The 23215-nt window shown below is 59.8% G+C and overlaps 10 protein-coding genes across 10 annotated transcripts in view; 4 read left to right on the top strand and 6 right to left on the bottom strand.

Annotated features, from left to right (window-relative positions):
- The window catches only part of SPRG_19916 (hypothetical protein), a gene marked incomplete at both ends in the record, with an annotated part of 1273 nt that extends 1025 nt beyond the window's left edge, over positions 1 to 248 (top strand). The window contains one exon of the mRNA XM_012344753.1: positions 6 to 248. Coding sequence (XP_012200143.1) covers positions 6 to 248 — 243 coding nt within the window. The remainder of the gene's footprint in view (positions 1 to 5) is intronic.
- Positions 249 to 3099: 2851 nt separating this feature from the next.
- On the top strand, positions 3100 to 6221 carry SPRG_05446 (hypothetical protein). The gene is made up of 4 exons (XM_012344690.1): positions 3100 to 3727; positions 3777 to 3923; positions 3978 to 5329; positions 5386 to 6221. The coding sequence occupies exons 1-4, from the start codon at positions 3118 to 3120 to the stop codon at positions 6166 to 6168; spliced, it is 2892 nt and encodes a 963-aa protein (XP_012200080.1). The 5' UTR covers positions 3100 to 3117; the 3' UTR covers positions 6169 to 6221.
- Positions 6222 to 6374: 153 nt separating this feature from the next.
- Positions 6375 to 7809, bottom strand: SPRG_05445 (2-amino-3-ketobutyrate coenzyme A ligase; the record flags this gene model as incomplete). The annotated part of the gene is made up of 5 exons (XM_012344689.1): positions 6375 to 6552; positions 6602 to 6707; positions 6751 to 7013; positions 7066 to 7168; positions 7220 to 7809. The coding sequence occupies 5 exons, from the start codon at positions 7807 to 7809 to the stop codon at positions 6436 to 6438; spliced, it is 1179 nt and encodes a 392-aa protein (XP_012200079.1). The 3' UTR covers positions 6375 to 6435.
- Positions 7810 to 8014: 205 nt separating this feature from the next.
- On the top strand, positions 8015 to 8804 carry SPRG_19915 (hypothetical protein; the record flags this gene model as incomplete). The annotated part of the gene is made up of 2 exons (XM_012344752.1): positions 8015 to 8019; positions 8447 to 8804. 2 exons carry the CDS (start codon positions 8015 to 8017, stop codon positions 8802 to 8804), a joined length of 363 nt encoding a protein of 120 aa, XP_012200142.1.
- Positions 8805 to 9437: 633 nt separating this feature from the next.
- On the bottom strand, positions 9438 to 11723 carry SPRG_19914 (hypothetical protein; the record flags this gene model as incomplete). The annotated part of the gene is made up of 1 exon (XM_012344751.1): positions 9438 to 11723. One exon carries the CDS (start codon positions 11721 to 11723, stop codon positions 9438 to 9440), a length of 2286 nt encoding a protein of 761 aa, XP_012200141.1.
- A 1657-nt stretch (positions 11724 to 13380) lies between these two features.
- SPRG_19913 (hypothetical protein) lies at positions 13381 to 14504 on the top strand (the record flags this gene model as incomplete). Its single annotated transcript, XM_012344750.1, has 7 exons — positions 13381 to 13491; positions 13542 to 13693; positions 13743 to 13812; positions 13861 to 13914; positions 13968 to 14015; positions 14060 to 14218; positions 14262 to 14504. 7 exons carry the CDS (start codon positions 13381 to 13383, stop codon positions 14502 to 14504), a joined length of 837 nt encoding a protein of 278 aa, XP_012200140.1.
- A 780-nt stretch (positions 14505 to 15284) lies between these two features.
- On the bottom strand, positions 15285 to 16803 carry SPRG_19912 (hypothetical protein; the record flags this gene model as incomplete). Its single annotated transcript, XM_012344749.1, has 2 exons — positions 15285 to 16106; positions 16159 to 16803. 2 exons carry the CDS (start codon positions 16801 to 16803, stop codon positions 15285 to 15287), a joined length of 1467 nt encoding a protein of 488 aa, XP_012200139.1.
- Positions 16804 to 18276: 1473 nt separating this feature from the next.
- SPRG_19911 (hypothetical protein) lies at positions 18277 to 19640 on the bottom strand (the record flags this gene model as incomplete). Its single annotated transcript, XM_012344748.1, has 2 exons — positions 18277 to 18289; positions 18316 to 19640. 2 exons carry the CDS (start codon positions 19638 to 19640, stop codon positions 18277 to 18279), a joined length of 1338 nt encoding a protein of 445 aa, XP_012200138.1.
- A 653-nt stretch (positions 19641 to 20293) lies between these two features.
- Positions 20294 to 21986, bottom strand: SPRG_19910 (hypothetical protein; the record flags this gene model as incomplete). Its single annotated transcript, XM_012344747.1, has 10 exons — positions 20294 to 20447; positions 20499 to 20559; positions 20611 to 20653; positions 20706 to 20832; positions 20888 to 20983; positions 21042 to 21122; positions 21164 to 21299; positions 21351 to 21377; positions 21430 to 21570; positions 21617 to 21986. 10 exons carry the CDS (start codon positions 21984 to 21986, stop codon positions 20294 to 20296), a joined length of 1236 nt encoding a protein of 411 aa, XP_012200137.1.
- A 917-nt stretch (positions 21987 to 22903) lies between these two features.
- SPRG_19909 (hypothetical protein) overlaps positions 22904 to 23215 on the bottom strand; it is a gene marked incomplete at both ends in the record, with an annotated part of 2084 nt that continues 1772 nt past the window's right edge. The window contains one exon of the mRNA XM_012344746.1: positions 22904 to 23198. Within this exon, the coding sequence (XP_012200136.1) occupies positions 22904 to 23198 (295 nt within the window). The remainder of the gene's footprint in view (positions 23199 to 23215) is intronic.

The following is a 23215-nucleotide window of genomic DNA, read 5'->3' as shown; positions in this document are numbered from 1 at the left end:
ACAAGGGCTCGACGACGTGCGAAGCTGGCAGCCACTGCGTCAAGTTTAACCCGTTCTACTACCAGTGCCGCCCCGACAGCGAGGCTGCTGAGGGCCAAGTGCCTGCATTTGGGCAGTGCGGCGGCAAGGACTTTATCGGCGCGACCAAGTGCGTCGAGGGGTACCAATGCGGCGAAATCAACGAGTACTTCTTCCAGTGCCGCCCCGCGGCCGAGTATGGCGGCAACCGCCGTCTCCGCGGCATGTAGATGTACGAGTCTCGTAACCCACGTAAACCGATACGATATCTGCTGGACTCAAGCAACACGTCACTCGTCAGATTTTCTCCAATGTCCTCACGACGACGGCACGCGCGTCAACGGGTGCGTACATTTGCTGACCGACGCTCAAATCACGCACTATCCAACTCGCAGTCTTTGAACCGGTTTGTTCGCGCGACAAGCATGCCAACGTTGAAGAATAGGGTAAAGAATATTTGATAAGACATATAGGTAACTTGACTATCTACTTGTCTTAGACGCGGCGCAAGCGGTTCGTTTGGATGCGGCCCGAGATGACGCCGTTCGAGGTGCGATAGTTTTCGAGCTTGCTCTTGAGCCAGCACGTGCCGCCGTTGATCGAAAAACCGACGCAGCCACCGGTCGACGAGCACCCGTTGCAGCACTGCGAAAGCTGCGAGTTGGCGTCACCGTTGACCTGGAAGCTGCGGATATCGTTGCCATAGTAGTCGACGTTGGAAGCGACGCTGCCGCACTGCGCCGACGAGCCGCCGTTCGATGACCCGCTGCCTGTCGCCGAGAAGCAGTTGGCTCGCGGCGACGGGTTCTCGAGCTTGCTCTTGAGCCAGCACGTGTTGCCGTTCACGGTGAAGCCCTTGCAGCCACCGGTCGACGAGCACGCGTTGCAGCAAGCGCTGACCTTGTCCTGGTCGTTGCCCGAGACCCAGAGGTTCTTGATGTCGTTGCCGTAGTAGTCGACGTTGGCCTGCACGTTGCTGCACTGGCCGCCGTTCGGGAGCGGCGACGGGCCCGAGCCAGCATTCGTCGCCGAGAAGCAGTTGGCACGCGGCGACGGGTTCTCGAGCTTGCTCTTGAGCCAGCACGTGTCACCGTTGACAGTAAAGCCCTTGCAGCCGCCCGTGGAGGTGCACGCGTTGCAGCACGCGCTGACCTTGTCCTGGTTGCTGCCCCACACGCCAAGGTTCTTGATGTCGTTGCCGTAGTAGTCGACGTTGGCCTGGACGTTGCTGCACTGGCCGCCGTTCGGGAGCGGCGCGGGACCGGGTGCGGGACCGGGTGCGGGGCCAGGTGCGGGGCCTTGCCCGTTGCCTTTCAGTGGCACGCAGTTTTCTATACAAATGCAGAGTTAGCCTCCGTGCCAATAGAACGCCATTGCGAACGTACTGTAGACTTGCCACTGGGGCTCGTGCAACGCAATCCAGTAGAAGCGCAGCATGCAGCCGTCGCCGCGGCACTTGGAGTAGTCCACCGGGAGGTTCACTTCGGGCGACTGCGGAAAGCTGGTCGCGCAGTCGTCGTTCTGGAACACGCGCTCGTTGTCAATCCAGATCTCACACGGCCCCTTGTGGCTCGGGATGAAGCCTTCGCCCGTGTCGGGGTTCTTCCACGTCATCTGGCCGTTGCCCGGAATGGCCTTTCTGGCGACGTTGGTGAGCGTGAAGCCGCAGTCGGGGCCGTGCGGGTCCAGCATGTCACGGAGCGTCTTGAACTGGGACTGGGCCTTGAACGCCTTGTTGAAGTTGGCGACGTTGTTTTGAGGCGAGTCGTCAAACTTGCCGGGCAAGTTGGCCTGGATCGTCGCCACGTACTTGGTGCGCATGACGTCCGACCGGAACTCGGCCGGCGGGTTGGACACGATGCCGTGGCCCGAGATGAGCGGCGCGGCAAGCGCGAGGAGCGTCGTCAGAAACTTCATGAGCGCGGTGCTAATGGTGGTGGTAGAGCAAAAGCAAAGTGAGCTGTGGGCCGAGATGTGTTTGATCGAGGGTGATCGCAGGTGGCCAATGTCTCTGATGTTCGAACAAGAATCTTCAGTGACACGCTGGCCTCCAAGTCGCGTGACTCACACGTTCGGCCCTGAGTCCGCTCGTCGATTGATAGCTGATTTGTATGGTCGGTGAAATGTGGCAGGTCCTACGACAGGTACAGAACGCGCTGCGACGTCGCGATGCACCCGCCGACCACGTTCGGTTCCCTGCAACCGGCGCGGTTGGATTCTCCTGCCTGCTTTTGTATTTGGTCGTCAAGTCGATCTCGCGATGTTGAAATTGATGTCTCTACCAGTTCATACTTGCAGCACTATTGCATGTATCGTACTGGCGACGAGCTAGACGACGAGGGTCATGGCGCGCGACCAAGCACATGTGCAATGTGATGATCGCGACCCATGAAACCAGCTGGGTTCTGGCACCAGATGGTATCAGACCAAGACCAGTGCATGGACCGCAGTGGCTAGGACGATCGCCAGTGTCAGAACATGCAGGTTGTGCCGGGGAAATCAAGTGGCATCAAGGAAGCTTCGCCATAGCGTGACCAACGTCATCGATCATTTACCACATCGTCGATCGACAGATCGCTCTAAGAAGCTCGTACATGTAGTAGGCCACCAGATATTATTACGCGTTTATTCGGCTGCTCACGCCCGACGTCGCGTCGCCTCTGAGATGGGATCGACTCGTCCAGGAAGCATTCGCAGTCTAGTGCCTCACCCCATTCTGTTTGCGTTGACGACTTTGGTCTACTAGCGCTAATAAGGTGCGACGCGGGCCGCAACACGGTCGGCGCGGCAGCAGCAAGATTCTCCGCGTGCACAGAGAAAAGCCAGGTCCCATGTGAGCTGCGTTATCAAGGACGACGTCATTGCATTTGACATCCCGGTCCTTGTGCAAGTGGCATATTCGATGCTCAGTCTTCTACTATATACATTAGATCTTGGTGGTAACATGTCAGGCATCGGTGCAAACTCGTGTCGCCAGACATTGGTTGAAACACTGTGTAGAACACTGTGTAGAACACTGTCTCTGTACCAAACAGTATTTATTTACATACACTATTTGCGACGCCACGAATTCCAATATCCGAGCAACAACAACAACGCATGGGCCGGATGAGCGACGTGTGGGGCAAGGGCAGCAAGTGGGTCGGCGGCCTCGAGGTCTCGCGCAACGACAGTCGCCTGTACCGGTCGTTCCAGCTGCCGAATAAGCTGCGTGTGCTCCTCGTCTCGGACGCGGCGACCGAGAAGGCGGCGGCGGCGCTGGCCGTGGGTGTCGGCCACCAGGCGGATCCGCCACACGTCGCGGGCCTGGCGCACTTTCTCGAGCACATGCTCTTCCTCGGCACGGCCAAGTACCCGGACGAGACGAGCTACAAGACATATCTGAGCGCGCATGGTGGTCGCTCGAACGCGTCGACGTCGGCGATTGCCACCACGTTTTACTTTGATGTGGCGCCGCCGCACTTGCACGGCGCGCTGGATCGGTTTGCGCAGTTCTTCATTGCGCCGCTCTTCTCGTCAAGTGCCACCAACCGCGAGATGCACGCCGTCGACGCAGAGCACGCCAAGAACGTCCAGGACGACGCCCGCCGGCTCTACCAGCTCTCGAAAGAGCTCGCGAACCCAGCCCACCCGTTCCACAAGTTTGGCACGGGCAACTTGGAGACGCTATCCACGCAACCGACTGCACTCGGCATCGATGTCCGCGCGGGTACGTCGACGTTACGATGCAATATGGACGATCACATTGAGCGACGTAGAGCTGCTTGCGTTCCACGCGCGGTATTACTCTGCGAACGCGATGAACCTCGTAGTCTATGGTCGGGACGACCTCGACACGCTCGAAAGCTGGACCACGTCGCTCTTCTCGCCCATCCAAAACGCCGATGCACGCCCGCATGCGCCACGTATCGCTCGCGTCATCAGCGCGGCAGAGGTGCTCATGACATGATCTTGCGTAGCCGAGAATGTGCAGCCGTACGAAGCAGCGCAGCAAGGTCGGCTCATCTCGGTCGTCCCTGTGCGCGACTTGCGGACGCTCGAGCTCACGTTTCCACTGCCGTCGCTGCAAGCCCACTTCCTCGACAAGCCGCAGCGGGTGCTCTCGCACCTGCTCGGGCACGAAGGCGTCGGGTCGCTCTGCGCGGACCTCAAGGCCCGTGGGCTCGCGAACGGCGTCTCGACCGGTCTCACGCGGGACTATGCTGACTGGTCGCAGTTTAGCATCAAGATCCTGCTCACGCCTCGGGGACTGGACGCGATCCCAGATGTGGTGCAAACCAGTTTCCAGTACATCGCGCGCATTGCCCAAGCTGGCGACGACGTGCTGCAGCGCATCTTTGACGAGGCGCAGACGCTGAGCATGCTGCAGCTGCGCTACCGCAACCAAGAGCCCCCGATTTCGTACGTCTCGTACCTCACGCGCAACCTCCAGCTCTTCCCGGCCGAGCGGGCTGTCTCGGGGCCGTACGTCCTCGACCAGTTTGATGCGACTGGCTTCCGACGCATTCTGCAACTGCTCACGCCGCACCGACTGCGCCTACTGCTCGTGAGCCAGAGCTGCGCGCCGGAAGCGACCGAGCCGTGGCTTGGCGCGCGCTACAGCGACGCGCCGTTGGACCCGGCGTGGATCGCGCAGTGGCAGTCGGCGACCGCTTCCTCCCTGCCCGAATCGCTGCAGCTGCCGCGGCCCAACCCGTTCTTGCCGTCGCAGCTCCATTTGGTGCCCGAGACAGCGGCGGTGAACCTCCTCGTGGATGCCCCGACCATGCGTCTGTGGCACAAGCAGGGCACGGGCTTTGATCAGCCCAAAGCCAGCGCGCGCTTCAAGTGGTACACGCGCACAGCGTATGCGACGCCACTCGCCGCCGTGCTCACCGAGCTCTACACGCTCTGGCTCGACGACGTTCTCGCCACGTCGCTCTATGACGCGCACGTCGCCGGCATCAAAGTCCACGTGTCCAACACGATCGCGGGCGTGACGCTGCACATCGCGGGCTACAGCGAAAGCCTCCAGAAGGTCCTCGACGCGGTGTGGGCCCATCGCTTTGCCCCCATGGAACGCGAGAGTCTCCGCCGCCTCCGCGACGCCCTCGAACGGGACTTGGCCAACACGCTTTTGGAAGAGCCGCACCGCTGGGCCGTGTACCAACGCCAATTGGCGCTCACGGGCACGAAGTGGTCGGTCGAGACGAAACTCAATGTGCTGCAAGCGGTGCCGGACGACGATCTTCCGCGCGTCCTCGCCGCCCATGCCGTCGACCTCTTCACCGCGCCGCATGTCGAGACGCTTATGTACGGCAATCTGCTCGAGGTATTAGTACTTTTGTCTCGTTCCATTTGGTTGGGCATGAAAGAAGTGGCGTGTAGGAAGACGTTCACCGCCTCGTACAGACGGTCCACCCAAGTTCGATGGCGGCGGGCGGGTTTGTGCAAGACGTGCCGGACACACGCAACTTTGCACTCACCGGCGACCATGTGCTCCAGCTGCCGTGTCTCAACGGCGCCAACGAGAACGGAGCGACGCACGTCGCGTTCGAGTGCGGAAGCGACTCGACCGAAGCACGCGCGACCTCGGCTCTCTTGGCGCAGGTGCTCAAGGTGCCATGCTTTACGACGCTGCGCACGACCGAGCAGCTGGGCTACATCGTGTCGAGCAGCGCAGGGTGCAGCTATGGCGTCGCGTACGTGTACGTGACGGTGCAGTCGAAAGCCAAGACGCCCGCCGAGGTGACCGGGCGCATCCAAGCCTTCTTGTCGGGTTTCCGCGATCGCTTGGCGGCCATGCACGACGACGAGTGGAGAAAGCACAAGGCGGCGCTCGTCGGCAACCTCCTCGAGCAGCCAAAGACGTACGAAGAAGCGAGTGCGCGCGTCTGGGAAGAGATTGCGTCGCAGACGTATGCGTTTGACCGCCGGCGTGACGTCGCGGCCGCTGTTGACGCGCTCTCCAAAGCGCAAGTGGAAGAGATGTTGGACGCACGGCTCGTCACCACGGCGACGCGCAAGGCGCTCTGGACGCAGGTCTGGCCGTCGAGCATGACACGTGACGCGACAGCATCCTCTGCACTCACCTCGATCGATGCGTTCCACGCCGACCGTCCGCTGCATCCTGCGCGCACCAAGGGCTCGGTCCTCACAGCCAAGCTCTAGGTCTTGTTTCTGGCCATCAAGTCGTACAGATATCCATGCATGTATGTTCCAGATGCACCACATTTTCTTGCGAGGTCGAGATGCAGAAGCACCGACCGACGACGTGCCTGCCCGCAGGATGTAGCTGCCGACGAATTGGAAACTAGCAGAGGACGCTGACAGCCGCACGTGGTGGCGAATGCATCCAACGTCGTGCTGGTCGTTGGGGCACGAGTCAAAGGCGCAATGCTCTCTCAACTTTGTTGCACGTTCTAGGCGGTGACCTTGTTAGAGCTTGGCGTTCTGGGCTGCAGCAATGAACGCGTCAACGCACTTGTCGACGTCGTCGAGCGAGTGGGCGGCCGAAAGCTGGACGCGGATGCGCGCCTTGCCTTTGGGAACGACCTACAACGATGACGTATCACACAAAAGAGAGCGACGGATGATGACGCACCGGGAAGCTAAAGCCGATGACGTAAATGCCTTGGTCGAGCATGCGCTCGGCCAAGTCGGCGGCGACGCGGGCGTCTCCGAGCATCACGGCCACGATCGGGTGGTCGCTACACATGTGTTGGTGTTGCAAACATGCAAGAATGCGGGTACCGAGCCCCCGTGAGGGTAAAGCCGGCAGCGGCCATGCGGTCCCGGAAGCGGTGCGTGTTGGCGCGGATCTTGTCGACAAACGCGCTGGACTGCGTGAGCATCTCAAAGACCTTGAGCGACGCGCCCACCACAGCCGGCGCGACCGAGTTGGAGAAGAGGTACGGCCGCGCGCGCTGCCGGAGGAGGTCAATGACGGCTTGGCGGCCCGTCGTGTAGCCGCCCGTGCCGCCGCCGAGCGCCTTGCCCAACGTCGAGTTGATAATCTACCATCTCGCACATACTATCAAGTTGATACAAAAATCCATCGCGACGTACGTCGATGCGGCCGCGCACGCCGCAGTACTCATCACTGCCGCGGCCCGTCGCCCCAAAGAAGCCCGTTGCGTGGCACTCGTCGATGAACACGTGCGCCTTGTACCTAGACAACCGCCGTCCAGATCTCGACGCGCATCCAAAAGATCCGAAGTACTTGTCGGCGAGGTCGCAGATGCCTTGAAGGGGCGCAACGTCGCCGTCCATGGAGAAGGCGCCGTCGGTCGCGATGAGACGCGTGCGGCAGTGCTGCGTCGCAAGAAGCTGCGCCTCGAGGTCGGCGAGGTCCATGTGCTTGAAGCGAAAGCGCTGCGCTTTGCAGAGGCGGATGCCATCAATGATGCTCGCGTGGTTGAGCTCGTCCGAGATGACAGCATCCTCGGGGCCTAAAATGGCCTCGAAAAGGCCGGCGTTCGCATCAAAGCACGACGGGAAGAGGATCGCGTCGTCGGTGCCGTGGAAGGCAGCGATCGCTGCTTCGAGCTGCTTGTGGATGTCCTGCGTGCCGCAGATGAAGCGCACGGAGCTCAAGCCAAAGCCATGCGAGTCGAGCGCCGCTTTCGCCGCGGCCACGACCGCGGGGTCGTTGCTGAGCCCGAGGTAGTTGTTGGCGCAAAAGTTGAGCACTTCACGTCCGTTGACCGTGATGGTGGCGCCCTGCGCAGACGAAATGACGCGCTCCGTCTTGTACGTGCCCGCGGCCTTGATAGCGCGGACCTCCTCGGAGAGGCGCTCGAGCAAGCTCATTGCTCTCGGATTGACAACTGACGACAGTGACGATCTTGCAGTTTGGAGTTGCACTTTCTTTTAATACGTCTTTTATTCCAAAAAAGCTCTTTTAAGAAATGTGAACGCACCCACCGGCGTAGGCTGGCCGCGGCCCAGACACCGCAAAGTAGGGCGATGGATGGCATTAAAATAGCGGTGATACAATGCATCGCGGCAGCTGCATATGTTGTGGTCGCGTCGCCGGACGCCACGGGGTTCGCACTGGGTGAATAAAAGAACGAATAAAAGAACAGAAGCCTTTGAAGGCAACCGCACATGATCAGCACCGATCTTTGGCGCATACACTATTATACTTACAAAATATGGTGTTATTGGCGGGCCCTTTTATTTTTACTGCCGTGTTTCAATTGTGAAGAGACGGTATTTAAAACAATACGTTTCAGAGCGGTCGTCGATTGTCATACTATATAGGAATGCTGAAATAGAGTAATAAAAAGTTTGGTATATTAATAATCCTGATGGAATCTTATTACGTGAACGGAATATGCAATATTTTTCTTGGCACGATTGGATTTTAAAACGACGAGGCAATACAGTCACCACACCCTCAGTACTTATTTTGTCTGGCTGGCCATGGCTCTGCGGTTGACGGGAGCAAGCTCGTGGGCACGAACCCTGCCGTGACGCTCTACCGTCACATCACCAAGCAGGTCCCGCGCGTCCTGACGCTCTATGACATCAACATGGAGCCGCGGGAAGCGCGCCTGGCGGTCCAGGCCTTCTTCCGCAAGAACGCCGAGATCAAGGACCCGCGCGTGATCGACATGCTCATTAGCAAGGCCAACATGGAGCTCGAGGAGACGCTGATGCAGTGGAAACAAAAGTCGCACTTGCTCACGCTCCTCGACAGCGGCGTCAAGCTTCAGAACGAGAAGAACGTGGTGTACGACGACTTTGAGGAAGGCCTCGACAACTTCTTTGCTGGCATCGACACCAACCACGACGAAAAGTAAGACCTTCGATACACTACCCACGACGACAGCAGCGACGGCTCGCCACTACTCATGCGCGCTGCCGAGCGTTAATACATGTATTTGGGCATCTCATTGTACAGTACTGTCCAAGAGGAAGAGGAACCAAGTGCAATCTCAAAGTGCAAAGTCAACCACCACCGACGCACTTGCATCGCAAGGTGCAGACACACGCCACGCGATGCGCGTAAGTCACTGCAGCGTTGACGGCTCCTTGCCCGCACACTTGGACCGATGTCATGTCGACGCTCGCGTGTACTCTACCGAGTGGTAAGTAGAAGCTTCGGATGGTCCCTTGACGCTACGAACGGTCTCGTCGTCTTCGTACGCTTGCTCTTTGAACCGTAAGCTGCCGGAAGTTCAAGACCTTGCGTGCAAAGACGCGAGCCAGTAGCCCATCGTGCTCAATGTCATGCCAAGCGTCCTAACAACGTCCAAGCCCATCTCCAATGCAGGGGTCGCTGTCGTGCTGGTGCGAATTCGAGTCAATTTATGCACACTTAATTTACGCCAATAAGTACGAGGTGGGGAGAGGCGAGGTAGAACTACGACTGCGTGCGTCGTGGGGTAGAAGGCCATATCGCCGTCTTCCGATCCTTTTCGTCATGCTATCGTCTACTCGACCGCCTTGTGCACGCCGCCGACCTGCATGCGCACTTGGCACTGCGTGTCGTACGCCGTCTTGAGCAGCTCCTGCATCGTGAGCGCCGCCTTGACCGCGTCCATCTCGGGCGGCGGCGGCACGTACGACGGCTCGGGCTGGACCGCCAGCGTCGAGCCACTCGCCTCCGGTCGCATCATGCGCGCCGTGTTGGCCTCAATGCCGCGGATCGCGAGGTCGGCCAAGTTTTGAAGAAAGATGAGCTGGTCGCCCGTGAGCTCCTGTCGCGGCACTTGGTCCGCGACCGAGAACGACCCGACGTAGTGGCCGTCGGCGGTCACCAGCGGCACGCCGGCGTAAAAGAGGATGTTGCCGTCCGTCACGAGCGGGTTGTTGACGAACCGCACGTCTTGCTTGGCGTCCAGGACGACCGTCGGTGACGCGCTCATGATCGTGTGCGCGTCAAAGAGGATGTTGCGCGAGACCTCGCGCTTGGCGAGCCCCAGGCGCGCGAGGAGGTAGCCCGTCTTGTCACCAATGACGCAAATCGCCGCGATCGAGCACGACAGAGTCGTTGCCGCCACGTCGACCATGTCCTGGAACTGGTTCTCCGGGTCCGTGAGGTGGAGCGACCGGACCTTGGCGAGCCGCGGGACCTCGTTGCGCGGCATCGGAGCCTTTGGCCACTCCTGTCGGGACGTGTACGAGAGTGCATACGAGAACGTCGTGTTTTCCCGGATGCTCGCGGGCTTGTCCTTGGTGAGCATGACCATGTCGCTCGAGGTGCCCGACGAGATGGCCGAGGCCACCGTCGACGCCGAGGTGTCGATGGACGAGAGCAAAATCATGTCGTTGGCACCGGCGGTCGACGACGACTGCGACGAGTACGACGCCTGCGACGCATAGTAGTGGGTCGGCGTCTCGCGCTCTTCCATGATGATCGGCTGCTTGGCTTGCTTGGTGTTAAAGTCGGCCGAGACTTCGTCTTCATGGTACGAGTATGCTGACTCGGACGACGCGACGCTCGAGCACGACACGGACGACGAGAGCATCGACGGCTTGGACGCTTGGCGCTGGAGGCCCGAGCCCGTCGAGCCGCGCGACATCGAGTTCGTCGACGCCGACGTGCACTGGAGGCAGATACGGACCTCTTTGTTCTGGCCGTTTTGACGCACGGTCTTCATGTTGGAGCACTTGCCGCACACGACGTCGCCGCAGATACGGCAATGGTGCTTTCGCCGCAGGAGCGTGAATTTGGTGAGGCAGATGAAGCAGCAGTGGCCGTCCTTGGAGAACTCGTTCTTGTTGAGAAGCGTTTGCTCGCTGAGGTGCTTGGTGATGAGCGTGCCCGAAATGTCGGCGATGCACATGAGCATCTTGGTCATCCACGCTTTCGTGAGGTTCGAGACCATGCCGCGGCCCGGGTGCGACTCGGAGAGGAAGAACGACACGCGGAGCTGGTCGGTCGCCTGCGACTCTTCAAACACAAAGCCGCACCGGCGAAACTTGAGCCGCACGACGTTCTGGGACTCGGGCAGCGGCCCGCAGCCGTCAAACTCGATCGACTCCCAGATCGACGCGCCGACGTAGTTGTTGCCCATGCCGTCGTCCATGCTCTGGCGGTACTGGTCGCTCGACCGGCTAAAGCAGTCGCCGTACTTGAGAAAGACGTAGTCGCGGTGCGGCAAGTGCGGCTTGGACGACTGCAGCGCCATCCAGTTCACCGAGAGCGACTCGTTCGGACGCGTCACGTCCTTCGGGGCCGAGTAGAGCACGACGCCGTCGAGGAAGAGCGGGCCAAAGATGTCGCCCATCGTGTCGCGAAAGTTGGCGGTGGTCGGCATGTCCATCAAGTTCATCACGTCGTGGATCGACGACTTTGGGATCATAACGACCGCCTTCATCGTGTAAAATTCCTGCTCGGCGAGCTCGTACATCTGAATGCCCTTCGTGTCCTTGAGCGGCACCATGTCAAACTCGGAGATGAGCGCATCGGCGCGGCTCTGCCCCAGGTACCGCAGATCGCGCTCAATGTCTTCGGTGATGCGCACGCGGTACATCTTCTCGACCATCGGGAACATGGAGAAAGACGACGTCGACTGCGACGAGACGGACGTGTTGGACGAGCTCCGAGCGCCGATCGAGTTGGAGCGGCGGCGCGTCTCGGGATGCAACAGGTCGGCCGAGCTGCTCGACGGCGCCATGCCGCGCGAGCCGCCGCCGGACGAGACGCCGGCGCCGGAGCCTTGGCCATTGCTCAAGACGCCTGTGTAGTCCAGGACCCCTGAGTAGCCGTTCATCACTTCACGGGACCAATTCAATTTTCCAGGCAGAGGGCTCGCCGACGGCCACCAGGTGGCAGCCTCTACAGAGGGTTGACTTTGCCAAATGGCAGAGGTTGCACATGATTGGCTCCGCGGCAGCGTCCTTTCTGGCCCCCTCGCATTTTATTAATCCTGTGGGAAATACCTTTTTCACGTGCTCCACTTGAGGTTTGTAGGCAACCCAAGTGCAAACACATATTTTACACGTATTGTTCACGTGTAAAAGACCCTATTTTAATCCCAAGGTTACTCACCCCCTGGGATTGGCCCCTATCTTTGGACCAACGGAGGTCGTCTGATCCGGTATTTTATTGCGGCGGAATCATCACCTTTTTCGCTGTCTTTTTGTTTTTATATTGTTTGGTGGACGTCCGATTCTTTTTTCTATTTTTTAAAAGCGCGCGCATTTTGTAGGCAAATGTGTGAGGAAAAGGCGCGTCGCGTTTTAATTTTCAACCCCGAGGTGTCGACTCGCGCCATAATAATATTCCTTTTTATACCAGCCCGCCATCGCGTTGGTTTTGTATTTTTAGGTACCAGCCACGACGGCGCGTACGGGGCCCTACCGATTACACTCGACGACGACGGGCCAGCGTCGTCATCTCTGCGGGCGCGCTTCTTCGCGTCAACTCATCTCAATACGACGCCGCGAGAACAAGCTACTTGGCAACTGCGTGCGTTCGGCACCTCGTTTACACGTGTACTGAACCCACGGAGACCGTTCCCACCGTTTTGATGGAAAAAAACTCGGTTTTGAGGCGGCAATATGGACTATCGACAGCGGCAGCACGAGTATCGCCTGACCAACGTGGGATGCTGCTTGTCGCGCTGCCTTTGCGCGATCGACATCGCGACATCAATGGCCCCAAGCGCATCGTAGAAGGCCGTCTGTAACAGCGGCTATATCACCAGGTGACTTGTGGGTGTGTGTGCCCCCCTCTACAAAACAGATGGGATGGACCCTGCCTCAGAACGTTCTTTCGACCGGCAACGACCGGCAACATGAGCTTGCTTCAACACGGCGCCAACAACCGTCCTGACAGCGCCGTCCGTGCATACATCCTAGCTCTGTCATTGCGAGAGATGGAAAAAACCTTGATGCGTTCCCTCCTGCAGTTTGCGCTGCTCGCTTGACGGTCTCAACGTTATCCGGTCGCCAGAATGGGTATCGCACCTAGCATGCCGTGCGTGTAGGTCGTCATCCAAGCTGAGTCCATTTGCGGGTGTACCTCATCCCTATACAGCACTCATCCCGACTGACGGTGCTCGTGCCTTGAGACCTGGCGTGCGTAACGACGACTTGTCCAGAATCAAGCTAGCGGCAACGACACCTCGCGACGAGCCTATCCTACCGGTGAGGCGCACGGGAGAAGAAACGAAGGAGTCTTTCTATTGATGATGGCCCGTCACGTGCGGTGGGCAGAAAGTATATTGCTATTGATGTATTACCCGGTAGAGGACCGCGCCGCCAGTTGGCGCGACCAGCTTTCCCGCTCGAGAGAGACACGGCGCGTCGAAATCTCGCGTCCGGCGTTGTACACTGTATTTGAAACGGTATAGTATATATGTATTCTTACAGGATATAGATAGATAGAGGTTCGCACAATGTATGCGTTGTTACAGGATTCGCACGATGCAGACGACGGACGCCGGGTTGCTCGCGGTCGCCGCCATCGGCCTTGCCGCGACCATGGCCTGGATCCTCTACATGGTCGGGTACTTTGGCCATGCGGAGAAGATAATGGTACGGAGCTGCCGTAATGGTGCGCGTGTCTTATGCACAAACCCGCGTAGGACAACGACGCCGGCCAAGGGCGACAGCACCGACGACAGCAGCAGCAGCTAGGCCTCGATGGCCTGCGCCAGCGGCGGCGACAGGCGCGCAATGACGACGAGGGTGGTTCGTCGGACGAGGAGGCGGAAGACGAGCAAGGCGATCGCCAGCGGTAATCGCAACGTCGGTGCCATCGGTGATGCTACGCTTGTTGTGTGCAGGCCGCCTCCGACGACCCGACGCGAGATCAGAAAGGAGCAAAAGCGACAAGAGCGCGAGCAACAACGCAAGGTACCAAGCAACGCTCGATCGTCCTTATGGCCATGCGTTCTCTTGTAGTTTGACGAATACCGACGCGAGGAAGCGCGCAAGCTTAACGACGCACAAGCCAACGTACTCTTCCTTCTCGTGGTCGAGGCGCACAGCGCCATCTTGCACCATGCTAGGCCTACCGCAGGAAAATGCTCGATGAAGCTACCCGCGAAGAGGCCGAGGTAGACACGTGCACTCGCCTCCTGTCTTGCTGGACCTTGCGTAGGCCATGGCTGCCGCCGAGGCGGCCAACGCGCAGGCCGCACGCGACGCGACTGAGTTTGCCAAGTGGAAGGGCCACTTCTCCGTCGAAGACGCTGGGTCCGACGGCGTAGAACTGTCCGAGTCGACGCATCTGCTCTCCGAGTTTCTCGCCTACTTGGCGGTTTGGATGGATGACTTTTTCAGAAAGGCTCACGACTTGGTAGACGCACAAGGTCGTGCTCATCGAAGACCTCGCACTGCGCTTTCAGCTCTCGACGACGACGACGATGCAGCGTCTGCAGTCGCTCCTGGACGCCGGTCGCGTCTCCGGGTTCTTCGACGACCGCGGCAAGTTCATCGCTGTCGACGACACCGACATGGACCACGTCGCTCGCTACATTCGCAAGAAAGGCCGCGTGAGCGTCGCTGACGTCCTGCGCGAGTGCAATCGGCTCTTCGCACATTGAATCCAGATTGCCGCCGCTGGTTCTGGTTGTGGAGTCTGACAACGCTCGTATCTGTGTGCGACAACTGTACTCTACTGTGAGATCCTAGTCGACGCCATCTTTATCTTTCGACAGAGGTGACATCGTGAGCACTTGGAAGGATCGAGTGCGTGGAAGCAGTCAAGCATGCAATGGATGGATGGGGACCAGTGCGATCGATACTACGCTTGATATAGTTCACGGTCTCTGGGTAACCCAACGGCTGCCTCGATCTCGAACGACTCGACTCGATGCTTTCGAGTAGAGGTCGTTGCTGCTGCTGGTAGACTACTATAGCTGCTACTATGTTAGTACATGCTTGGGATGCGCACACGAGGGTGGCCAGACTCGACTCGCTCCACCTGGTTTCCAAACGATGGCATCATTTGCTCATGTACAAGCACTGCAACCACAACCGGTCGATCACGACGCAACCGCTCGTACGTAATCGCTGCTGGCTCTGTACTGCGCTTCGTCGCAGGCCCATGCACTCTACTACCGCGCACCACCGTGCATCACCCAGCGCTCCAACGCCTTTTCTCGTCCTGCACTGCACTGTAGTAGGAAACAGCGTTTCAAACAGTGGCTTGGACCGCCGCGTTGGCGTCGTTGGATCGTACGATCCGACCGAGGCGTTGGATCGAACTATCCGATGTTGGATATATGTATCCAACCGAGGAATGGGATAGTATGGTCAATGTGTTCTCGTATTGATTGATGTATACCTACCCGCATGCTCTAGAGTCCTTCTACTTTGTGATCTTACGTGTCAAAGTACCACTCGGCGGTCTTTCGCCGGTAGTTGGCGTGCCGGTCGACCTGCGCGAGCGCCTCCATCTTCTTTTGGTGCGTCTTCTCGGCCAGCGCCATGCGCTTCATGTCGAGGAACTCGCGCTGCTTGGCGCTCTCGTTCTGAACGCGCTTCTGAAGCTTTTGCGTCGCGAGCTCGGCTTGGTTGCGCTTCGCGTCACGCCGGCGCACCTCTTGCTCGTCGAGCTCCTTCTGCAGCGCTTCGTCGGCTTCGCGCGTCACGGTAACCATGAACGCCGCGTCGTCGGCCGCCGACTGCCGCTTCGCCGCGGCCTTGCGCGCCATCTGGTCGCTGCGGGACGCTAGCACATGCGCAAGGAGCTCGTCCCGCGCCGCTTGCTCGGTCGCGTGCTCTTCGTCGCGCTTGCGCCACACCTCGTCCTCCATCTGCTTGCGGATCGCATCGAGGTGCGAGAGATCGTCTTTCTCCGCTTCCATTTGCCGGCGCAGCATGGCTTGGTAGGCCAGTTGGTCTTGCTTGAAGCGCTCTTGCTGGTCCTTCTCCCGCTGCTCGGTCTCGGCCTCGGTCCGCAACGCGAGGTGGAGCAGCTGCGCGTCGTACTCACGCTCGCGGTCGAGCTCCCGCCGACTCATCTCGGACCGCCGCTTGTTAAACGCCTTGACGTCCCGTGCTCGCTCGAGAGCGTCCCGATGACGGCCGGCCTCGAGCTCGGCTTCAACCTGCGCGTGGCGCGCCCACTCGCGCAAGAGCTCGTCGTCTTCCTGCTCTTTGACGCGGCTCTCGTCGGCGACGCGTGTCTTGTATAGGTCCACCTATAGCAGTGCCGATTTGTGCTGGGATGCGAATCCATCGTTATCGCCGTACCTGCACGTCGAGGATCGCCTTGACGGCGGCGTTGCCCTCAAGGATGCGGTCGCGGTCGCGACGCTCCCGCGCGTCCTTCTTGGCAATGTCCTCGGCCCACAGCGCGGCCATCTGCGCTTCGTACGCGGCCTCTTCCTTTTGACGTTCGGCCAGCGCCGCAAGCTGCCGCTCGCGCTCGGCGACGACCTCGGCCATGACGGTCGCGCTGTCAACGGTACGAATGTCGTCGCAGCCTTCGCGGTACTGCTGCAGTCGCTTCTCCTCGACATACGCTACGCGCGCCGCCTCGCGCTTGGCCTTGAGCTCGGTCGCCCGCGCAATCATCTTGGCCTTGCGTTCCTCCGGCGTCTCGACGTTGGCCAGACACATGGCCTTCCACTGCTCGAGCTCCGCATTGTACAAGGCCGCGAGCTTGAGGCGGCGCGACTGCAGCGCCGACTCGTCTTGGTTCTGCAAGATGCCCAAGACGCGCTGCGTCTGGCGCTGGCCGTTCTGCTCGTGCGCCTTGGTCTCCCAGTCGGCGCGCGAGTTGAGGTGCGCGAAGCCCTTGACGACGTTCGAGTACATCGCAAGCGAGTCCTCGCGCATGCGGCGCTTCATGATGGTTCCTTCGCCGGCCCCGCGGGCGCTCGTCCGCGGCTGCATCCCGTCGCTCGAGCGTTTTCCTTTCCCACGTCTGTTGCCACTCTATTCTTGGCCCAAGATACGGCCCGACAGTATATGAAACGACTGTAAATAGTGTACGTTGAAGTGCCAATGGATGCGTGCACAGAGGCGCGATTTCGTGGTTCGTCGCAACCGACAGTGTGACCACACGCCTCGAGGCGCTTCGTGCTGCTATTAGTGTCGTTGACAATCATCCACCATTCACAGGGTACGCTGAGGCTCGGGCTCGCTGAGAGATTGGCGCAGCACCGACCGGAGGTGACCAGCGTTAGCGTCAAGGTTGACGTTAACGGCATCCCTGCTGTAGGCTATCCAACGATGCACGGCGCCTTGGGAGTCTATTTAATTTACACGGAACTGTTTTGGAAGGTGGACTTTCAACTCTGAGCGTGTTGTGACTGACGGCAGGAGCCAGGCGTCGCGGCGCAGGGCGTTCACCATTTGGAAGAGACACAGCGCTTGGGTATTCAGCAGCACATGTTGAAGGTGCAGCTTGGTCAAGAGCGCGGCGCGAGTGGCGGCTCCTTCGGGCGCCTCGGACGGAAGACGCGGTTGTTGCGGGCGAGCCAGACGATGTGGAGCACGCGCAGAATCACTCGAAGAACAGATCGAGATCATGTCATCTCAAGTGTCCATGACGCCAAACCGAGAGCAAGATTGTGCAGCGGAGCGACGCTCTTCGGGCCGAGATGTAGCACCAGAAGACGTGCGGCAACTACACAACAACGCTCACGCGGCGAACCTTAACGGCCGTGTTCCCGGCAAGAGCCATCGACGACGCACTCGTTGGCTGGAGGCGCGCGCACGACGGCCGCATCACCACCAAGCTCCTCCAAGGCAGAGCCAAGGACGCCCTCGATATGCACGAGTTCAAAGCCTCGCGCGGGTGGTTGCGGCAGTTCGTCCTGCAACGGCCTCGACCGTCGCACCAGCTTCGCAAGCCCATCGAAAGCATCCATGACGACCTGGCCAACGACAGCGGTCGTGGCTCGGGTCGAGGGTGATCACGACGATGCAGCGATTGATGCAATGGACGACATGCAAGAGAGCGCTGCAGAGAAGCACGAGGCAGAAGAAGCCAGCGCAGTGTGCAACATTGGGGCCATGACGTGGCAGCCTGCGGTGCCGCCAGCGAACCTGCCGCTCACTGCAAGCTCGGCGTTGGCTTCAAGAACTCGCGTCGACGAGGACAAGCGTCTCGCGTGGCTTCTCGCAGCTCTCAAGTCTACTCACCCACCACTGTACAGTTCTCGGACCTCCTCGCCCACCCCAACTGCCACCGCATCGAGTGTTGCGTCGTTTTCAAACCTCTCCGCTTGCTGGCACAGTAGTGTTGTGTGCGCAGGAACAGCGGTTGTAATAGTATATCGCATAGTAACCTTGTGCTGTAGACGTATTGAGTGCTATACCATGTCGTGGACAGGCCGCGGCGGCGGTGCGCCAGCATCCTCATTATCGTTTTGTGCTGGCGGCTCGCGGGGCACCGCCGACGAGCGGACCATGGCCGGGCGGTCTTCAATGTTGCCGGCAGCGATCGATTCGAGCGGCGGCAGCGGCACCGCGCTCATGGCCGCGGCCGCCAGAATCGCATTATGATGCCCGACCTCTTCCTTGTGCAAGACGGCGTGGCGCACGGCCCAGCACCACATGATCGCGAGGAGGAAGGTTTGGATGATCGACGACCGAATGAGCTCGTCCAGCGATGGCTTTTGCTGCGCGTACATCTGCGTCTTGGCCTTCACTTGCTCGTACTCGACAGGGTCCCACTGGGAAAAGTGGAAAATCTCGTACGCTTGCTCGGCCACCGAGAAGACGGCGAGGATCGCAATGCCCGAGCAGTACGTTCGGATCGGCCGGAGGTCCGTGTCGTGCGCGGCCTTGAAGCCGACGCAGCCGACGTAGACGCCCCACGCATACGAAAAGAGCTTGGCGGCCGTCACATACGAGTTGCCGTCGTAGAGCGGACTGTACTTGTACATTTTCTCAATGTTCGCATCGACGTTGCGCTGCGCGTGCATGGCGCGCATGTTGGCGAGGAACGCAAACTCGCCGAGGAGCTTCATCGTGTTGATGATGAGGATGAACGACGCCCAGAGCTTGACGCGGCGCGCAGCGATCCCGAGCGGTGAGTCGAGCATGAGCGGGTCGAGGCGGCGCGCCGACTCGGACGGAAACACCGCCGACGTGATCGTTTCGTTCGCGCCAAAGTGGATCTGGTGGTGGTGGTCGTCAAAGCTGAACGTCGGCGGCGGCACGCTGCTCGCGGATGCTTGCGACGCCGCCTCGGGCTCGGGCGGCGTCGCTACCTGCCGCACGAAAAGGTGCACCGTGTGCCCGTCCTCGAGCTTGTACTCGCTCAGCGTGCCTTCGTCGTCCAGGACACGTCCGCGGTAAATAAGGCGCTGGCGGCTCTCGTCGACACCGCTCTTGTTGCGCACAACCGCCTTGAGCTGGCCCACGGGCCACTCGGCGCTGGCGTGAATATCAAACACTTTGCCGTTGAGGTCGAGAATGCGGATACGGAGGTTGCCGCCAACGTCTTCGAGCGGGTCCAGCGCAGGCGCGTCATGATGCGATGGCTCGACGGGCGCCGGTGCGGCGCGCGGCGACGAGACGGTCGCATGGGTGTCGTCGGCCGAGGACCGTCTACGCAGGCGTGGCGACGTCGCCCGCGCGTCCGAGACGAGCACCGTGGCCTCGATGGGCGTCGCATGGTCGTCTTCGTGCTCCCGAGGTACGGCCGTGTAGCGCAGCATGGACGCGCCGACGCTGCCCCCGGCGGCAGCGGCGCGCGGACTCAGGACGTAGCGGCTCATGCGGGCGGCGTCGTCTGGGAAAATGGCGATCAACATTCCGAAGGCTCTTTTTTTAATTTTGGTGCACCTTGCCTTTTTTTCGGCAAAATCAAATCGAATGTGAGGTTTGTATGTAAACGTGGGATTTGCATTGTATTTGGTACCATCCATGGACCAGGTATTTTATACTCGTACGGCAGAGGCCCAGTTTATTTTCGGTGGCCGAACGATTCTCTGGCGACGCCGCATGGACATGGCGGCCGGTGGATGCAGGTACACGCAGGATACCCTCGGCGAAGGGCATGTACATGGGCGTGCGATGGGCAAGTAGGCAGGGTTTGTCCTGCACATGGAAGCGAGCGGCGACATCGCATTGCCGTCGGCGAGGCGCATGTCGACGTTGCATGGATGCAGAGGACCGCACGCTGGCTACGACGTCTGCGATACGTGGGCATGTGGTACAGGGTGCGGACGCTGGTTCAAGTTGCGAGGTCAATGCAGATCCGAGAGGCAGATCCGATCAGGATTTTGCACGTGGCGGTCGTCGCTCTCGTCAATCGTGTTAGCTCGCACATACAGGCCTCCTCCTGCGTCGCGTGGAGAGTGGGAAGCAAGAACACAAGACATCTGAAGCGATTGGTACATGTTGGCTCGTATGGACTGCACCAATACCTTTACGCATGCCCGACGTGCGAGCTGTGGAGGAGGCACGCCGAGTGCGCGCCGCCCACCGACACTTGGACGACGGGAATCTTGCCCATGGTCGTTTCCTGGATGCGCTCGGGCGTCGCGCAGTGCTTGAGGTCGGCGTTGCCGAGGCGACCATGGCTACAAGACATCATCCGTGAGCACGAGGGTAGCGATCGCGTCGTCTCGTACTCGGTGCGTCCGCAGCTAAGCGCCTCACCCTTGTCCGTCAAGAAGAGCGTGTGGGACCCCCCTACGGTCCGCCAACGTCCATGACCCCACTCTCATCATCGTACGCCTCTACCAGCAGCCGCCTGCACAATCGTGTGCTCGGCAAGCGCTTCGACCTAGCGACATTGCCATCAATGCTGCCTTCTGTGCGAGGATCGATGTGTTTACCTTGCGCGGGTGCGAGTGGCCGCGCGTGTCGCCGAGACCAAGGCGGCCAAACTCACCGCGGCCAAAGACATAGGCGCTGCCGTTGCGGCCGACGACGACCGTGTGCCAGCCGCCGCACGACACATTCCTGCATGTCGCGTGAGGTCGGCAGCATGTAGTACATATCGGCAGAAACGACGTACGCAGCCGGCACCGACTCAAAGAAAGGCACGCGACGGGGCACGTGGATGTCCGGCGTGTGGCCGACGCCGAGCATCCCGTAGTCTTCCTTGCCCCACCTATGGGCGTCGTATCAATATACATATATATATACATGGAGTCCAAGGGGACGTGTACGTGTAGACATGGCCCGATTCGGTCACGGCCGCTGTATGGAACGCACCGCACGACACTTGGATCACGCGCTCGTTGTCAAATCTATCCAATGTGAGAAAAGAAAAGAGAGAAAAGACGTGTACTGCGCGGGATCGATGCGCGTCGGAATGCTCGTGCCGCACGTGCCGTCGGCGGCTTCGGGCTCCATGTGCACCCAGTCGCGGCCAAGCCCGAGCTGGCCATTGTCGCGACGACCCCACGTGTACACGTAGCCGTGGTCTACGGAAGTGTTGTACATGAGGGCCATGACCGACGCGGTTGAAGTCGTACTTGACAGCGCGGCCGTGTGGGTACCACCTACGGCAAGCACTCGTGGTCATGGTACCATCGTGAGAGCGCATCGAGGTACCGCAGCTAATGGCGACGATCTTTTCGTCCGTGTTGGGTGGCAGCACCTTGCACTCGGCCGGCATCGCCTGGTGCACATCCGTGTAGTCGGGCGAGAGGCCGAGCTGGCCCCAGTGCGCTTCGCCCCACATAAAGACCCGTCCTAGATCGCTACATAAGGCCGAGACGTATGGTCGTTCGCGTCGTACCGTCGGTTGAGACCGCGCCCGAGTGGCACCCGCCGGCCGAGACGTACGCGATCTTGATGTTGGCGGCGTCAAAGTACACGATGGGCGTCGGGAGGTTGAGGCTCTTGTGGTTGCCGTGGCCGAGCTGGCCCATCTGGCCCCAGCCCCATGAGAAGACGTCGCCCGTCGATGCGAGCGCGAGCGAGTGGCGCGAGCCGCACGAGATGGCCGTGATGTCGAGGCCCCGGAGCGCGCCGACCTGCTGCGGCTGGTTGGCGCTCGAGACGCCGTCGATGCTCGTGCCACTCGGCTTCTTCTTCTCGCCGCGGCCGAGCTGCCCGTCATCGTTGCAGCCAAAGGTCAGGACCGAGCACTCGACGACCATGCTCATGCTACGTGTTGTCTTGGCGGATGGAGGCAAAATGGGAATTCCACCGGCGGATAACCTTGAAGTACCGCCGCCACACGATTGGCTCCACGTCCGTGATCTTGAAGTCATTTTAGCCAATCAAAACGCAGAAATCTTTGCACATTCAAGCAACCTCAATTAGTCTGCTCGAGTTGTGGTTTTCGGCTGCCAGTATTGCACACGTGAACCTCTCGCGACGCTTCTTCATATCTGCGCTGACAATCAGAAGTTTCTACCTCTAAACCGTCACCCCGAGCAATCAGCTTTCTGTCTGCATTCCGATCAACGGGCCAAAGCTGATTCTGTTAGATGCGATCAAGCCAGCGTTGCATGCTCGTACAACCTGGATATGCACGGAGAGATATGCAATTCGGATCGCCCATGACCACAAGAAGGCACGGGATCGAATTCGAGGCCACATGTCGGAATACGTGGTTTGAATGAGGATCGATGGTGCTAAAGACGACGATGATAACAACGACGGTGATGGATGATTCCTTGGGAGCATGGCTGTGAACGGTCCGGTGATATTGCTGCCACATTAATGGGAATGTGGTTGACTTTAAGATCCGACGCCACCGCGACGGACGCGGGTGATTCCTCCGGCATCTTTGTTCATCCTGTCGTCAACACACAACCTCCCTTCTCCCCCTAACCTCCTTGCGACGTAGACCCTACTCGCCACCAAGTTGTTTACGGTAGCAGCCAAAAAATGAACGGTGCCTCGGTGCAGGGGTCCGTCACGGAATGCATGCATTCTGTGTGCATCGCAGCTTCCTTGTCAACGACCGCGCGCTGTCGCCACAATCCACGCCTTCTCGCGCCACGGATGTGACGTTTTTAGGTGGGTTTACGCCTTTGCCGCGAGAAAGGACGGCCAATATACTCTGCAATTTAACTTAAAACTCCGTGTCGCTCGTGACACTAATAAACGTCGGGCGGAACGCGAGGTCCGATGGCCGCGAACCGAGCGTCGCCAACGTATCCCCCGAGAGGTTCTCTTCCAGAAGCGGAATCAAGTCGGACGGCGGCGGCGGCGCAATGAGCGAGTCGATCGCATCCATCTCGGCGTGCTCGTTGAACATATTGAGCGGGTTCACGAGCTTGATCATGCCGCCCTCGTCCTCGATCAGCTGGATCATGTGCTGGCCGACGCGCTCGCGCACCACGGGTGCCGGGGCCTTGTTGACGCGGCTCGCAACACCCACCTC

This window comes from Saprolegnia parasitica, assembly GCF_000151545.1.
Source record: "Saprolegnia parasitica CBS 223.65 unplaced genomic scaffold supercont2.19, whole genome shotgun sequence".
In the NCBI taxonomy this organism is placed as follows: Eukaryota; Oomycota; class Saprolegniomycetes; order Saprolegniales; family Saprolegniaceae; genus Saprolegnia; species Saprolegnia parasitica.
Note: the sequence above shows the minus strand (reverse complement) of the source record. Positions and strands in the feature narration are given on the sequence as shown.